General features: G+C 42.8%; 1 protein-coding gene across 4 annotated transcripts in view; it reads right to left on the bottom strand.

Annotated features, from left to right (window-relative positions):
• Positions 1-2,148: 2,148 nt before the first annotated feature.
• Positions 2,149-18,274, bottom strand: part of zfhx4 (zinc finger homeobox 4) — a 92,276-nt gene continuing 76,150 nt past the window's right edge. For 3 of the 4 annotated variants that reach the window (XM_074693887.1, XM_074693886.1, XM_074693885.1), the window contains exons 8-12: positions 14,429-14,562; positions 12,875-13,075; positions 12,531-12,651; positions 7,035-12,413; positions 2,149-6,523 (exon numbers count right to left, since the gene is read on the bottom strand). In XM_074693887.1, coding sequence (XP_074549988.1) covers positions 4,944-6,523; positions 7,035-12,413; positions 12,531-12,651; positions 12,875-13,075; positions 14,429-14,562 — 7,415 coding nt within the window. In that variant the 3' untranslated portion in view covers positions 2,149-4,943. Of the gene's footprint in view, positions 6,524-7,020; positions 12,414-12,530; positions 12,652-12,874; positions 13,076-14,428; positions 14,563-18,274 lie in introns of those variants that run through there. The other variant, XM_074693888.1, reaches the window with a different exon arrangement.

Raw genomic sequence — 18,274 nt, forward strand, 5'->3', positions numbered from 1 at the left:
CTGGCCTGCTTTCCGCTTTTTAATCGAATTTGAAAAGCTGTATATAGTCCGAGCCACAACGAGGAATTCTTCATCTTTCCATCTCTTTGCTGAAGGATAATGTAGGTTACAGGCATCACATACATGTTATCTGTTTCTATCTATTTAAATTGATACACTTTATGACACGTGATGTTGTGATTCAAAACTAGTTAGTTAAGGAATAAACCTTGGCTGGTCTGACTGACAGTTTTCAAGTCTTTGTTAAAGCTCTGCATCTGTTTTTCTTTGGATGTATTTGTTTATACATATATATATATTTGTTTATACATCCTCATTTTAGTGGGGAGGGGTCTTGTAATGGACCTTATCAGATTAGCAGATTATCACTTCCAAATATAATCCCCTGCATCTGCTTGGACAGATTATCAAAAATAACGTAATGATGGAATACACCCATTATGTGCTTTGACTTTTAGTCTGTGGCAAGAACCTCAATAATTACAAGGATGTTAGCAGGGGTATGTCCATACAGACCAGGGATAACTCAGGTCAGCCAGGATACACACACTCTAACAAATTAATGGCATTTTCTCTCTCACTGTCTTTATAGCCAACTTTGACAACTCTCATACAGTTGCTACACTCCCATGAAAAAAACACATCAGCGTGGAAGCACATAAAGCGTCCTAGCTTCATTCCTCAAGAGCTCAAAAGGATGTTTGTTATGAGGGCTTTTGTCATATACCTGTCTTGACATTCTAGACAAAAAACAGCAAATATTGATACTTTGTGAAAAATGATGATTTGGTAATACCTTGTATCAAGTGGTTTGTGGTAAGGATTCTTAACAGCCCCAGCAGATGAAGACTTCACAACAGTGTGTAGGTAAAAGGTTAGCTTGCTGGTTTGGGGTTTTCTTTTTTATTTACTTACTTTTTTTACTTCGAAAAATGAGACAGGGTATTTCTCCTTTCATTCATTTTCTATACCACTTATCCTGTTCAGGGTTGGGGGTGGCTGGAGCCTATCCCAGCTGTCACTGGGCGAGAGGTGGGGTACACTCTGGACTGGTCGCCAGTCAATCGCAGGGCTGTCATATAGAGACAGACAACCATTCACACACACACACACTCACACCTATGGACAATTTAGAGTGTTCAATTAACCTGATGAGAATGTTTTTGGACTGTGGGAGGAAGGCACGCATGCACGGGGAGAACATGCAAACTCCACACAGAAAGGCCCACCAGCCAAGGTGGGGATTTGAACCGGTGAACAGGGTACTGGTTGACACCATCTAATCCAAAATCGGGGAAAAAAACTAAAACAAAAAAACAAACTACTATTGGCATTTCCTTCATCTGACGTTTCTGGTAATCCAGATAAATCTTAACTTTGTACATCTTTAGAAATGAATGATGACGTGTGAGTTAGTCACTTCTGATAATTAGTTGAGTTAATGATAGATCATGTCACTTGACCCTTGTCTTACCACTCCTCAACTTGACAGAAAAACTAGCCTTTTCTAAGCTTTACATACATATCACAATGCTGTCATTGCTGTGATTTTCTTGTAGTCACAATGAAAGAGAGATAATTTACCTCTGACAAATCAATCAAAGTTAAGATTTTGGGCTGGTTGATCAGATTTTAAGGATTAGTGCCACCCCTTTAGACGCACCCCTGATTTTGATCAAGTTTTTGCCAAGGCGTACTGAAGGTTTGGGGAAAAAGGTGTGACCCATTCACATGTAGAGTAAACCACTGTACAAACCAGAAAAAGTAAAACGTATAGTCAGTTGTCTTCCAAAACAAGCCTTTAGCTAAAACTGAGCTGAAATGCCAATAGCAGTGACAGTAATCAAAGTGTCATTCAGATTTTTTTTGTTTTTTTTTAACCAGTAATATATTTAAACTTAATGTCAAAATATTCAAACAATACCAATCACATCTCAAGTTAAGATTCTGATATTACATGGTAATAACTAGATATACATGTAACATCAATTTATTAAATAAAGCAAAAATCAATTGTTTGTTGATTCAATAAACTGTATTGAAACTGTGCTAGGTGATATTATTTCATGAGAGTTTTGAGATAAGTGAAACCTTAACATACAAGGTACTGTGAAAGATAGCACAATGAAACATTTGATGAGACTCGACTGGTTTGCAGATACAGTTTTTAATGTATCACAACAATGAGCAACAAACATACTTGATGAACTATTTCCAGAAGTTGTTCAAATACCATCTACAATAAACGTCATTTCAACTATGACAACAGGTCTGTGACAAAATAAAAAAAAGGTTTCAAAACCATGTTATTACCGTGATACGGTACAGTTGAGACCTCAAACAGTACAGTAACAAAAACTAATGCGACTACTCTCTATATATAAAACATCAATAACATTTTTGGTTTAGTTTATTTAAAGTTTTAGCCATAGGGGCTTCTTCTTATTAAAACCTCAGGGTGCATTTCCTATGTAACCCAGATGTTGAAGAGTACATATTGTGTAGGATATGATTGCGCCATGAAAATCCCTTTGACATCCAGAAGAACAATTCCAATTTCAACCTTTTGAAGGCTGTCCCCATAAACATGACACAATCCATCCATTTTTTTTAAAAAGTTCTTTTTTTTTCTCTTTTTGGCTGCTGTGCAGTTGCAATATCTATGTACAGTTATATTGTTGGACCATCCTTTTTGTTGGTTTGTTAGCTTTTACCAGTCCTTGGTGTGGAAAGCGTCCTGTCTGATGCCAGCATCTTAGCACACGATGCTAGCGGACAGTTCAGTCTTTTAATGCTGAGCCACAGAGTGGGAAAGGCAAAAAGCCAGGGTTGTGAAAGCCTTTGGAATCAGGACAGTCGCTCATGTTTGTACAATGGCAGAATTGCACCTTGGGAGCCCAGGATGTCTCTTATGAAACACAATCGAAAAGTGTCTTCAGGATTAAAGAAAATGTTAAAATACTAAAAATCCAAATAATGACATTAAAAAGCTCACACAGAAAATTAAAAACTGACATTTTGCTTTAAAACTTTGAAAAAAAAAACACCTTTACAATAATAAAAAATAAGAGGAAATGTTACTTGATTTCATTGTTTGAAACAATAACTAAGCATGATTTGATTTAACCTGTCAAACAGTTGCATTACATGCTACTTGCTCATCTCAGAATAGGAAATACCAAAAGCAATACATTTTTGCATTTCTTCATATTAATAAATTTGTACCATGCACAGCCAACTACGAATATGTACAACAGCTTAGCTTTCTTTGTTCACAAGCCTTTTTCTTTCATACAAATAGCCTTCTGTTACTTTGGAATGAATCACATTGGTTTCAATTACCAAACTAGAAAGTGATTCGTAAAAAATTGAACACCCTTTGACAGCTTTCACATTCTTAGTTCCACAGCAAAGAAACAAAACAAAACAAAACAAAATGATATGAAATAAAAAATAGCAAAGCAAAGCAATTAATGGATCAGTATTATGTCTGGTAGAAAGTTGAGAGAATTTATGGCAAGCAAAATAACATTACACAGTAGCAGCAAAACTTTGTAAGGTAATACTTTGCAACGTTGAAATCACTAAATGTGAAAAATTAGAATGTTGACTTTAACTGTAGATCATCAGAAGTGCCCGGAAAACTGATGGGAGGACGTTTACCTATGCACAAAATGTCTGCGTATAGGTGTAACACTGTTTTAAGTCCTACAAGTACATGAAAATGTCTTAATATACAACAAAAATGCTGTTGTCCCCCTTTTAAAGCAGCATATTTGCAAATGTATAGCAAATGATCATACCTTTTTTAACATTGTGACCAACTTGTACCTTAACAGTTTCAAGTATACAGTACTGCTTTCGTGGATGCACCAATTGTTAAATAGGTCTCTAGATTGTTAGGCATCAATCCTGTAACAAATATGGACCAATATGCTGCTGCAATAGACACAAATAATAATTAAATCACAAACATACATACATACATACAAACAGAAAAAATCTATTAAATTAACAAATGGCCTAATCAAATAATAAAAGACAAATAAAAACAAAATAAGTGCACTATAGTCCAGACACAAGCAGGTACCGTAACAGTACAGCAATTCACAACTGAAAAATGTTATATTCACATAATTCGAGAGAGTCTATCAAAACTAGAGTTATTACCTCTTCAGAAAAGGGTGTGAGCAGAGGTAAAAGTGAAAGGGTAAGAGTTGGCACAGATTAGTATATACTACAAGAAAAAAGGGGGTGGGAAATAGATACAGCTTGTTGTAATACAAACTGGCAAACACAGGGGCATCATACACATTTACTTCATCATTCTAAATTCCCTCAGTGGCAAAACCATACTGTCTTTGTAGGGCAAAACTAAAAGGATATGCACATCGTCCACTGTAACAGTAATATTGTCTCTTGGTACTCTATACACATCAAGGAAATGCGTCCGATAAAGCTTGACATGTTTTGGTTATAAGCCAAGTGTACCCAGGCTTGTTGCTGCTTTAACAAATGAGAAATGTTATGTTCTGACCTGAGAATTTAAAGCTACTGAATTACACCTATCTAAACTAAGAGAGATTCTCTTTGAGGGTTCTGGATCGTCATCCCATACAGTACATGCTAGCATTTGGAAAACAATCCAGCTGAGGTGCAATTTGCTATCGTGAGAGTTTTTGGCTTGAAACAAGCCCCCCCAAGGAGGCCTGTGGGATTTTTTCCTACTCCATGTTTTTGTATACAATATAAGCTCAGTCAAGCATCTGCAACAGTTCTGTCCATAACAAAAATCAATCAATATCTTGCCAGCATATCAATATGGGAAAAACAATCCTGAGTCAATCATTTGGTACTGTAATTTTTTGGGTTAAGAGAAACTTTGGAACTGCAGTTTAAAAAGTCTTATTTTTTTCTTTAAGCAAGGGATCCTTTTGTCACTCCTACACACTGAACATATCCATTCTGATACTACTGAAGCTCGCGTCTAGGCCAGAGGCTGACTTAGCCTTGACTTCCAACGCGTTATCTAAGTCATCCAGCTTCTGGCTTAGCTCATTGTCAGACTCATCTGAACAACTCTCGGTGGGTAGTGAGGTTGGAACCCCTGAGGTGCTGCAGGAAGTTGAGGTAACCGTTGAAGGTGAGGAGAGGGGAGGGGGAGGAGAGGCAGACGGGGAGGAGGAAGCAGCTTTCCGGGCTGTGGTGGCCTGGAACAGGACATTTGGCCAGGACTTCATGGACAAGTGAGAGAGATGAGGAAAGGTGTTATTAGAAGAAGCTGCAGACTGCGAGGTAGATGTGGTGTTAGGAGTAGGGGAGCAGACAGAGTGAGGTAATAATCTAGTATGCTCTTTGGCATTTCTCATTGCTTGTTTGATTGTTTTCTCTTTGTGCAAGCTCGACTGAAGGTGTTGGCCAAGTGCTTCATTCCCGTTAACGACCACATTGCAGGCAACACAAGTGTAGTTGCTCACTGCCTTTCGAAGCACTGTCTCTTGCGGGTCAGTAAAAGGATGTCCGAAGTAACAGAAGGACTTCTGATGACGCACCACCGAATCTTCGTCAGCAAAAATCATCTGGCACTTCCTGCATATAAACTCATGCTTGACGGACGGTACAATAAAAGCGTCTGGAAAATCCATGGTACTTTTGGTATCTGTTTTCGGTTCTTCTTTTGTGCTTTCTGTTGAAGAGCCTTTGTTGGTTTCATCCTTAGCCTCTATAGCTTCTTTTGGTTTGAAAGAGTTGGTGGTGGCGGTGCTCTTAATGCTCTGGGGTGTCTTCACAGGGGTTGCTTTGTGTTGCTGCTGCTGCTGTTGTTGTTGTTTCTGCAGCTGCTCAAGCTGTTTCTGCTGCTGCTGCTGTTGCTTCTGCAGTGAATCCTGAAGGGACTGCTGGTACTGCTGGTACTGCTGCAAGAGAGCGGTTGGGGAGAGACCAGCAGCCATGGCAGCTTGCGGTACGGCTGCTGGGCCATATGGAAACAGGCCCTCCATTCCACACAGTGGTGGGAAATAGCCCCCTGTTTGGACCCCTCTAGGAAGCTGGGGAGAGAAGCAGTTTGGGAATCCAGGTAGGAAGTAGGGCAGGAACTGCCCCCCCAAAAACGAGCTGGGATCACCTGTTGCCAGAGCATTCTGAAGTGCCTGAAGCTGCGCGGGGTCCAGTGTTGTCTCACTTCCTGGTTTCCCTGAAGCTGGACATGATTTCTCCCTTTTCTTGGCCATGCTGGGGGTCTCAGGGCGTGAGCTGCTCTCATTCTCTCGGTCCTTAACCTTTGTCTGGGGTGGCTTTTCTCCTGGTTTCTTGCTGCTGTCTCTCTCTGTGTCTTTACCTTGCTGCTCTGTATGATTTACTGCTGCCAAAGGTGTGGAGGGAACAGGAGGAGGAGGAGGAGGTGGAGGAGGAGGAGGAGGAGTCTGCAGAAGAGTCTTGGTTGGGGTAGTGCTGAGAGACATGGCAGGAGAGGGGGTGGCTGGTGTAGGGAACCCAAGCATGCCAGCACCGGGAGACGCTAAAGCTGAAATACAGTGGTATATAAATATGGAAATATTCAATATTTAAATATTCAATCCCAGATCACTGTGGAAATTAGTTTGTATGACAAGGCAAAGATGCTTAATTTTCACTGGCTGAGTTTTACTTCTCATGTTAAGATTTTGTTATGGATCAAAACTGTCACATGCGCTTTATGATAGTTTCAATTTGCCAATATTTCATAATATAAATATACCAAACCTACAATAAGGGGAAAAACAAACAACACAGGCAAAATAACATGATATAGACACATTTGTCTTAGAAAATCTCTGAATTATCAGTTAGCAGTTCATCTCTGATGATGAAGTTATGCATGCACTTACACCATCATTTTTGTTTTAAAAGTTTAAAAAATAAGACTTTTTAACAAACACCACTGTGATACAGAATGAACAGTAGTATAGTAGAATAAAATAGTGCATGATAAGCTCAGTTTATAAAGCTTCTATTCTATTTAACTTTGTCTTTCAGTGTTCGTCATACTAACTCACCAGGTGTGTTGGGTGGGAAAACAGGAAGTGATGATGGCCCATTGACCCCAGGAAGTAGTACCGGCGGGAGGCCAGTTAACCCTGGGTAGCCTGAAGGCAGGCTGAGGCCATGAAGTGCATTATTGTTGTCCACTGAAGTCTGCTGGCCAGGCAGGCTGAGTCCCTCACCAGCTTTCTTCATCCGGTCCAGCTCCTGCTGGGCCATCAGCTGACGGACAGTGGTTGGTGCTAGGTAGTCCTTTTCACGATCCACCTGGTTTCCCAGGGTTTCTTGCACTTTGGTGATGTGCTGTTTGGAGAAGATGTGGTCTCGGACGGACATCCGGGCAGTGTACTTCACACCACACAAAGTACACTCAGGCCTCGGCCCATCTGGTGAGCCTTGACTTATCATGAATGGCTTTCCAATGTTTATCTTGAATTTCTTTTCTTTAGCACGGGCATTCTGGAACCACACCTGGACAACGCGCTTGGGGAGTCCAATCTCATTGCCCAGCATTTCGCACTCTTGCATTGTAGGAGTGCGGTAGTCACTAAAACACGCTTTGAGGACTTTGAGTTGCAGGTTGCTCATCTGAGTCCTGAATCGTTTGTGGCCCGGCCTCTCTCCAGTGCTGTTGCCTTTCCCAGACTTGCTGAAGGGGTTTCCAGACCCAAAGGGACTAGGGGAACTGGGATCAGCTAAGCTTGACGATTCACTCCTGTCATAGTTATCATCCATGTCATCATCTCTGGAGCTAAAATAAGAGTCACAGTCCTTTCCAGAGAAGCTGAGGGCAGGGCTTACCATGCTGAATTGGAACCTCTCATTGCCACCATCAGAATTTGATGCCAGGCCACTCTTGTTGTCACACAGCTTATCTCCTCCATTTGCTGTGAAGCTCTCAACCTCATTGTTGTTACCCTCATCACCAGTTGTGGCATCACTTATGGCTGTGTTAATTGATGATGTCTCATCAAAATCCATCTTAATGAGATCAAAGGATGAGGTTTCTGCTGAATTAATAACAGGCCCTTCAGTTTCATCACAGTTTTCAGCTTTTAAGGATGAAGGGCTTAAGAAGTTTTTTACTTGCGCCTCAGTTGGTTTGACTGGAGTCGAGGATGCAGCAGGTAGCTCATACTCATTTGGCTCAGTCTTGGTAGGCAGATGTGGGTAGTCAAAGAAGTTATACTTATTTGGGCTTTCCCCTCTTTCGTTGTCTTGACTCATCATTGGACTTGGTGGCAAGCTAAAGCCCGCCTGCTTAGCCTCATGCCAGTGTCTTGATCGTATGTGACTATCCAGAGCAGATTTTGCTTTGAAGAGTGCTCTGCAAAACGGGCATTTCTTGTGGGACTGGGAGGGCCCTATAGCCCTAAACTGCCCCTTTCTTTCTCTTGCACGGGTGTTTTGGAACCAAACTTGCACAACTCTCTTTTTCAAGCCAACTTCTCGTGCAATATGGTCCAACATCTTCCTTGTTGGGTTAGAGTCAAGTAGGTATTTATCATAGAGAATCTCCAGTTGTTCTGGCGTGATGGTGGTTCTCAAACGCTTATCTCTGTGCTGCTCCTCACCACTGTTTCCACCTTCTTTATCATTGCCATTTTCATCCTTGTCGTCTAGTTTCCTCTTCATTGCCCCTGAACCTGTAGCAGAGGCCAAACCAGAACTACCCTGAGAGGGGATTTGGGAGAGTCCACCAGATAACAGCTGGCTAGCCATGAGGGGATTGTTGGGGTCAAATATCATATAGGGCATATCAATGGGTCTTTCAAGGAACTGGGAGTGAAGGAATTGGTTTTGGGCAGCCAAGAAATGCATGTGCTGGTGCTCCTGCCATAGCTCTACAGTAGGGAATGCAATCTTACACTGGTCACACTGGTACTGCAGCATCTGGTGGGGGAGACTGTTGGTAAGGGATGAAAGGGCCAGGGAGAGAGGACTTGAGGGCACTGCAGCTGCTTGTGGTTGGGAATGGGGTCTTGACATTTGTGGCTGTGGAGTTTTTTGAGGAGGTGGCTGAGGTGTGCAAGCCTTAGATGGTCTCGGTTCTGGTAATGACTTGATCACTGGAGAGGGGGCAGTCTCATTGTGTTTAGGTTCAGTTTCAATGGCAACATCTGGCTTAGGCGAGTTTTTGCCAATGCTTGCACGAGGAGACGGCATCACAGGTGAACTGGAGCCTGAACTAGTGGCAGTCCCATGGCACTGTTTGGTTTGTTCGGAGGGTAATTGGGAAGTCCTGGCCTGACTTTGCTCAATGTAATCTGCGTAATCCTCGCAGTTGCTTTCCTCATTCCCTTCTTCATCCTCATCCTTATAACACAGCTTTTTCTGGTGTGTGATAAGGTCAAAGATGCGTGGGAACACAATGTTGCACTTTTTACACTGGTACTGCATGTTGCTAGTTCTGATGTATCGCTCATTGGTCAGTTCTTTCTTCTCATTATCTTTACAATCAGCCTGGTTTTCATAGCTCTTGCGAGCTTTCTGGCGTGCATTCTGGAACCACACCACGATGACTCTGCTTGGCAGGTTGAGAACAGTGGACAGCTGCTCAATCTCATCATCTTTTGGATAGGCATTAGTGTCAAAGAAATCTTGCAGCACCCTCAGCTGGTAATCAGTGAATCTCGTCCTGGAGGACCTCTTGTTGACAGCAGAGTCAGTTCTGTAGTATTCATGTGAGCTGAGCTGAGGCTCCATTCTGATGTCTTCCAATGTAGTAATAGGAGGAATATTGAAATTATAGGGAGAGTCTTTACTTCGTTGTCTCTCCTTGAAGAGAGTGTTACGAAACCAGTGCTTTATGACTTTTTGGGGCAAACCAGACTTCTCTGACATCTCCTGAATTTGCTCTTCATTGGGGGAGTTGTTAATATCAAAGTTAGCTCGAAGGATCTTCAGCTGATCATCTGTAATACGGGTGCGAGGTCGCTTAAACTGGGACTGGCGAAGGAAGTTTGGGTCAAGACCCAATTGTTGCTGGCAGAGCTGGGTAAGGTCTGTAGAGAGAGAGTCCATTGTGGGCAACTGGAGCGCAAGCTGAGGAGGCAGGCCTGGGTGCTGGACGGACTGCATCATGAGGGGTGGAAACAGGGGCAAATCCAAGGGTACAGGAAGTTGCACTTGTGGAGGGGCAGGAGGGGCAGTCGGTGGTGGAGGAGGGGCTGGTGACTGGTTTGCGGTTGTCTGGTGAGAGGGTTGGTGTTGGGTCTGATGGGGGACAGGAACAGGTGATGGTACTGGAGTCTGGGGCTTGGTCATTGATGTTGAAGGGGGCTGAGGGGTTGTCACTGGAGCTGGTGCAGGAGGTGGAGGTGGAGGAGGGGGAGGTGGTGGCGGTGGAGGTGGTGGAGTCTCTGGTGAAGAAGGGTTTATTGGATAGAGTTTGTCATAGGCCTCTCTATACTGCTGAGCAAACTTTTCCAGCTCTACATATGGGAAAAACTGACTGTGCACATGTTCCTGGTGGCTTTTCAGGATGAGCATGTTGGAGAACAGTTTCCCACACATCCCACACTCAAGCTTGTCCGTGTTCATTTCTGCTTGTTCAACCCCATCTTTGTTTTTCTTCTGGTTCTTTTGTCTGTTTTCATTGTACTGGATGACCAGCTCAAATCCAAAGTTCTCCAGCAGTGCCTTGGCTGCATTTCCTCTTGCTCCGGACACTATACGTGGTGGAGGAATCAATGGCTCAGGGAACTTTGACTTTTTAGGGTCTCTGCTGTCTTTTCCTGTGTCACTTGATGCCTCATTTGCATTTTCCATCTTTGCTCGGTTCTCTTGTTTTTCGAGGTGGTCCTCTGCCTCTCTTGACATTTGGATTTCTGAAACTGACACACTGCTGCACTCCACTTTGGGTTTGTGGTTCTGCAGTTGCTGATTTTTCTGTTGTTGAATTTGTGACTGTGAGGCTTGCTGCTGTTGCTGCTGCTGTGCCTGAGCTTGCTGCAACTGGTGTTGTTGTTGCATCTGCTGCTTCAGGTCCTCTAGGAAAGATCCGGTAAGGCCAGGCATCCCAAAAGCTGCTGCTGAATGAAGGGCGAGTTCTGGGCTAAGGTTGAACTCTGCACCTGGGATGTAAAAGGGGAATAGGAACTGTGGCTGCTGAAACTGCAGAAGTGCTTCTGGTGTCATTGGAAAATGGGGGAAGAAAGCTGGATTCAGGAACTGGGGCTGAAAGAAGGCAGCCTGTTGTTGCAGTTCATGTTGAAGCTGTAGCTGTAGCTGGGCTGAGGACTGTGCAGACTGGTGGCTGCTTGCCTGTGACGAAACATGGTCAGTAGATGTTGTCTGTTTTGTGTTGCTGCTGTTAGCCTCTTTGGGTTCCACAGTGTTTTCTTTGTTTGTAGAGGGTGTGCCACTTCTAGCAGTATCTGCGTTGCTGTTGTTCCCTTGTGTGCTTGGGGCTGGGCTTTTTGCAGGGACTGGACAACTTGTTCCACTGTTACTGCCACTGCTGCTCATTTCACTTTTGGCTGTTCTGGCTTTGGTCTGGTGTAGTACTGACCTCATATGAATTTCAAGTGTTGAGCTTTGGCTGTAAGCAACATTGCAAATATTGCATTTGAATGGCTTGTTGTCAATGCTGTTACTTGCCTCCTGTGGGACTGGGCTTGATGCCTCTTGAAGAACCTTCTTCAACTTATGCAGATGGGAAACTGAGTTATAGTGGACCAGCAAGATGTTCTTCTGTGTGAAGGACTCCTTACATACTGTGCACTTATAAGGCCTAGAAGGATCCAAAAATTTCTCCATCGTAAAGTTTGGCCCTTTTCTAAACGGTAAGGTCCGTTTTGGTTCTGCTCCCATGTCATCTAGCAGAGAGCCACTGTCACTTCCTGTTGGACTGGGCTTCTCTTCTTGGTCCATTTCATCATCTTTGTCTAAGTCATGGTCAAAGACTTGAGCTTCTTCTAACGCCCTGGCCTCACTCTCAGTGATATCTCCATTCAGTGGCAGATTTCCGATGAGTTGCTGTACTTCAGCCTCGCTAAGTTCAGGGTGTCCATTTTCCAAGTGTTTCCTGAGGGCCAGGAATGTCCTAAAGCTGCGCTGGCAAAGGCTGCACATAGTGGCTGCTCTGATGGCATGGTATTGGGAATGTATCTGAAGCTTCTGCATTGTCTTGAAAGCCAGGCTGCAGTGATTGCAACGATATTTGTAGACATGCCGATCAGATACTGACAGCTGCTGTTGTTGCTGCTGCAGCCTTTGGAGCTCACTGAGATGGTCTTGTAGAGTATCAGGAGACTTGCTGTCATGTCCTAATCCAACAGCTCTCTTCCAGCCTGGAGCCTCTGAGGCTTCCTTTGGAGGCTTGAGTTCCTCACTCTGGAGGTCCAAGTCATTCTTGTCTTGAGAGATCAGCTCATCCTTTGAGATGTTTCCTTGAACAGAAAACACAATTCAAATTAAAACACACTGCACCATTTAAATATTAAAAAAAAAAATAAAAAATTAATTAATTAAAAAATATTTTATTAAACAAACCAAAAAATACCTACCCTGTGACTTTCCTGACCCATCAGTCAGAGAGGTAGAGGGATCCATTAAGGATAGACCTTTGTCTTGTCCGGTTTGGGGATGCATTGTGTTGTTTGGTGTTGCCGTGTCAGGTCCCACAACCTATGAAGACACAATGAAATTATTCATTTGCTAATTCAGTTAAAAATATCTATATAAGACTACAGACTATCGCCAATATTTGCGAGATATTAAAACTTTCCATCTTTTAGTTTTTGCCTCAAAGAAAACAGAAAAATAAAATTTTCAAATTTGTTAACAACAAATAAATATATTTTCTTGCCAACACACACAGATCTACTTAATAAACATTTCTTGTACTTACAGTCATAATCAGCTTTTCCACACAATCAGGAGCCACACTGTGGAGGTGTGTGAGATGCAGCTGCAGGTGAATTTTGTTGCTCAGGACATCCTGGCACAGTGGGCAGCGGATAACTGGCTGCATTGAATGCTGGGACATCACATGGAGCTGCATACGGTTGGCATCTTTACTGCTGTAGTTGCAGTATGGACACTGTTGGACCTAAAAAGACAAGATCCCACAATAAGTATCTGGCTGTAGAGGGGATCTGATAAAACTGTTTCCTTGCAAAGGACAGGAAGAACTTTTTCTGCATATTAGACTTTCATGCTAGTAATGCTATGTTTTTAATATTAGGATGCTGATACAGCTCTATTTTTTGGGGAGGTTTTCATGTAGGCATGTGTATATTTGAGGTTTTGTTTTTATAATCAAATAAGTTATTTTCCCATGGATCATAACTTAAAAACAGTTATTTCAAACCACAAACAAAGAAAAACATTACACTCCCTTTCATTAACATCTTATCCATATGGTTCTCTATATTTGTAATGATTCTGGGAAGTTAAAACACTGTTACAAAAGCCAGAAATCTAAGCACATTTGAGCTCAGGCTGACAAGCAACAACTATGTCTTTCAGGCCATTTGGGTTGATAAACTGCACATCTAAGAAACCAAATTTATATTTTCAGGGCTTTGTTATGCTCCACTTCCATCTTAACTCATCCAACCACATTCACCTCTCTTAACCAGCCCCCATGTCCACCTCAACACTGAAAATGTAGATCAACCATGTTTCATGTAATTCACTTAAGTCTCGCAACTCATGCAATTTTATTACCAGAAAACACGTTTGGCCAGAAATTCTAATCAGGGTATTACAGATGACAAAGGTGTGTTCTCTCCCAAGCTATGCTTTGCCCTCATTACAGGGAGTACTCCGAACATAGCTGCCTCTACACCACCTGTCTTAATAGAATCCATTTCTGAAATGACTAAGTCCTCCCTCCTTGCAGGGCCCAGAAGTAGACGAGCTAATACTTCATAATCTAATTTAAAAACACATATAATTTAAAGAGATGCAAAAAGGGGGGAAAGGAGCAGGGAGGGGGCCTAAGGCTAGTGCAGGTATTCCACTTAAGCACACAAAGACTGGCCTACTGTGCTTGATGCTAAAAAGCTCTGTCAGGGAAGGTATGGTGGACTGCGTTTAACCCTTTGATAGAAAGCTGGCGCCAGCAATTGCTAAATGCTTAGCTTAGCATTTCTGCTCTCTTCTGTTTAGAAGTATCTCCCCATTAGTTCATCCCAAAGTGACGGTGAAGGTTAGATTTCATTAGTGTGTACAGCTGAGAACCTGCCTCATTAGCTGTTGGATGCCTGCACCCAAGATGCAGCAATGTGAACGGGCTGTACCTTATAAAAATGACATACATGAATACATAGCTCAGATGCTTGTTCTCAGGTAAATACTAAGCAGTTAGAGGTTTGAGAGTTGCCTTGTCATGAAACACCTTGCATATTCATTTGCATTTATGCACCTGAAAGACTCAATGCACCATTCAAAGCCTCACCTGCTCGTTGGCAGAGGTCTTCCCTTCAGCAGACTTTGGCCTTTTTGGCGGGCTCTCAATCTGTCGATCTGGCAGGAGGGAATGTTTCACCAAAGCTTTGGGTCCAGTAACCTCTTTGGATATGGCGTTCACTCCTGGCAGGTGATGGTGGGAGAGATAAAAGAGGAAAGAGGAAGAATGTGGATTATTCATATTAACGATTTAAAAATATGGAAAATTTCATCATGATTAATGGCTGACAATACTTTTTTGTTCAAATGTGACTTTTTTTTGAATCAGCGGTTGAGCAGATTGACATATTAAATACAAGATAAAAAAAGTGTCTGAGCCCAATGTGACATTGATATATAGTCACCCATAGATCACATACATACTGCATGAGACACTGAAATAATAATCAAAACGTTATCAAGGATATAAAATTGATAAGAGAGTGAATAAATGGAAGTGTCTGGTTGCCATATTTGATCACTGTGTAACTAAAAACTAGTTTATACATTTAATGAAGTAAATGAGCAAAACACTAAACTAATTCACCAATCCTTAATTGGGAGATGATGATTGAAAAAATGGTTTGACACCTTGACAACGAAAGCATGGATACGAGCTTGGACTATGATTCACTTCCATACACAGTGACGTGTTTCTGCCCTGAGGACATGTGAAATGGAGAAAACTCAGGCAGGCTCATTATCACAGCACGACATACATTAAATGTTATGGTAATATTATACACTTCATTAGTTCATATACATTTCCCCAGCTGCCTCAACAACTTCTCTGTCTGCAAAAGATGCTAAATTTTCAGGGCTTGGTCACGGCTGGTGGTACAGTAGCAGTGCTGCGAGTGTGTGTGTGTGTCTGTTTGTATGTGTGCATGTAAGCGTGTGCGACGTTAACAGCAGGGCTCAATGTGGAGAGATCAGCCTCTGGTTGTATTTAGTAAATGCTGCAGCCGCTGATAAATCTTTCATTAGCCTCATCCTGAGATACAGGCCATGCAGGCCCTGCTATACTCTGCCACTGCAATTTACTCACTCGGCACAACACAAAGACACAGCAACAGCAACTCTCCCTCCCTCCATCCCTCCCTTTCTCCCTAAGCCATCACCCCCACCCTTCCTTGCTCTTGTCTCCCCTCCCTCGTCTGGTCACTCAAGGCAATATGTGAGCCTCACTCTTGCGAATCAACGCTTCACGCTGGATGCACAAATGGAAAAAAAAGGGAAATCAAAGCACTGATACATGGAGAGGGGGGTTGAAAAAAACATTTTGTATTTCATATTATTCTGTGGCTCGTGTTTGTATTGGGCGCATATCAATTCCTCCGGCCCGTTCATGCATTTTAATTCTGTTGCATTAAGTAGGCGTTCCACTTATTTTATTTGTAATCCCCTATATCTGGAGCCTGAAATATTGGCCTGTCAAGGAAAGTGACAAGAGAGAGAGGGAGGGTGGAAGAAAGAGAGAGAAAGGGAGAGAGGGGAGGGAGAAAAAAACCACAAGGGCACAATGTGAATTTCCAAGAACATCCGAGAATTGCTCGGCAGCTCAGAATAGCGAGGTAATCTCGTCTTCCACTGCTCGCGATGGCCCCTGGCGTGCGTTATGTGTCTATGCTCATGCATGTGTGTGTGTGTGTGTGTGTGTATTATGTGCTTCATGACAGGCCTCTGACACTGCATTGGTCAGATGGGTCCAGCCTGGAAGCGCCCATCATATCACCTGACCTTTCCAAAGCCTGTGCCCCGCCTCCTGTATTTATTATGACCATTTCTAATTTCAACTTTCAATTTTTGCCTCCGTCTTCGAGTCAATTTGCAACTAAATTACATCCCTGCGAAAGGAGATGAGGCGATTGTCAGACAAGAGGCTGCAAACACATTTACAATGCGGGCAAGGGGAAAGAGCCCACAGATCACCATTGATTACAGTCATATTGAATGTAAATGTATGTTTGTGTAGCATGTGTGCGCCTGTGTGTGTGTGTGTGCTACATGGAGATCTGTCCTTCTGGCTTAGATTCATCTTCGACCTAGTGCTTTCATCAACACTTATGACACTCACATGCAGAAAAACAGTTGGTTAACCTTGAATGCAAAGAGAGCAGTTCTCTCTATGGCCACTTAGGAGCTTTAAATGGCGAGTCCTGCCAATGCATAATAAAATTGTTTTGAAGGATTGAATGGCATTTGAAACTGCAGAGTGTCCTCCAAGGATATAATCACCTGTACCACAAATAAATGAGATGGCAAGCAAAATCCGAATACCGGCTATAAATTTAGGAGGGGAAATCAAAACGTCTCTCTACTCGAGGTTTTACCTTGACTCATTCCTGTAATCAAAAGTACCTGCACCGCCAAAATAATTACTGAGAGTAAAGGAAGACAGCAAAGACAAGACTCATCCCATTTCCCTTTGTCTCTATCTTTGTTCTTCAACCGTGCAACCTTCCCTCCATCCTTTACTTTAAGGTGGGCTCCACCAGCTGCAGCCCAGTGAAGCGAAGGGGCAGAATAAACCTGACCCCCCCCTCCCTACAACCACCACCACCACCAATGACAAATGTCTGCACGCAGCAGGACCTTGCTTGATTAGATAAATCAAAAGGTGATTTATGACACTCAACCCCTTTTGCATTGCAGGGGGAGACAGCGGCACGCTCACCACCCATCTTTATTTGCAACTGTCAATGGCGTTTAGGGAGCTGCGTATATACACACTTATACACGCAAGTGGGCGCTTAAATGGAGAGAAATACAGAGCAACGGAGGGGGAGGCCAAGAATTGGAGCAAAACAGAAGGAAGAACAAAGAAAATGATAGAGAAGGACAGAGAGAACCAAATACCTCAGGTATGCTGAAATTGTTCCCCAAAAGGCAGAAGTACTGCCTCACAATCACAGCTAATGCTTTTCCTGCAGATCTATTTGAAAATCTGTCCTTTTCTGTCAGGAAGGGTGAGACATTTTGTGCAAACTGAACCAAGCAAATGAGATTTTCACACAAACAAGCATATCATTGAATCCTTAAATCTCTCCGACTATGACTCCATATGAAGTCGGCTACATCCAGGAGTGGGCTTTCAAAACAATCAACCTGTACCTATTTCAGTCTTTTTCTATTTTGTGTTTCTTTTACAAGCTGCAGAACAATTAGATTCTGTCCCTGACATTTCATTTCATGAAAGTAAAAAAGAAAATCCCACAAACACAGAGCAGGGAGAGGGGGGAAAGGCTGTCAATTAAGAGGGAGCAGGCTGGGTGGCGGCAGCTTGGATTTAGTATTCAATTTAGCTGTCCTGAGCCCTGGCAGACTGGCTAAGGTTACGGAGCAGTAAATCTAGGAGGGAGAGCTGGCCAAAACGGGCCAGGGAGGGCCAGCCGGCATGATTTACTGGCCTACTGCTCCGAGGTTACGCATTAGGCTGACCCCCGGTCACCTGATAACATTACAGCAACACACTCTGAACCCCAAACTCCCACTGAAGCACTCAGTAGGCCCAGATCTAGCCGGAGGGATGCAGAAAGAGAACAGGAGAGAAAGAAATGGAGAGAGGAAGGCTGTTAAACAACAGCTGTCTCATAGTTTGTGTTTTTTAATGACCAGCCCTCCTTTCTCTTCCATCTCCAGCTTGTGTTCTAATGAGAGATAAATATGAGCATGGCCTTGTCACATCTGACAAATCGTCTGAGACGTTCAACAAGCTGTCATTACACAGAAAACACACATACATGCACAAAGGAATTGCTGCAGGCTTGTAATTAAACATGCTAATGTCTTTAATATATTTTAATCTCATCTTTGAGAGACAGAAGACGAGTGCAGCTCTCATCTCAAGTTGGGC

The sequence above is a fragment of the Halichoeres trimaculatus genome, unplaced genomic scaffold (genome assembly GCF_033239565.1).
Source record: "Halichoeres trimaculatus isolate MK-OKI-2021-1 unplaced genomic scaffold, fHalTri1.1 fHalTri1_scaffold_18, whole genome shotgun sequence".
NCBI classification, from domain to species: domain Eukaryota; kingdom Metazoa; phylum Chordata; class Actinopteri; order Labriformes; family Labridae; genus Halichoeres; species Halichoeres trimaculatus.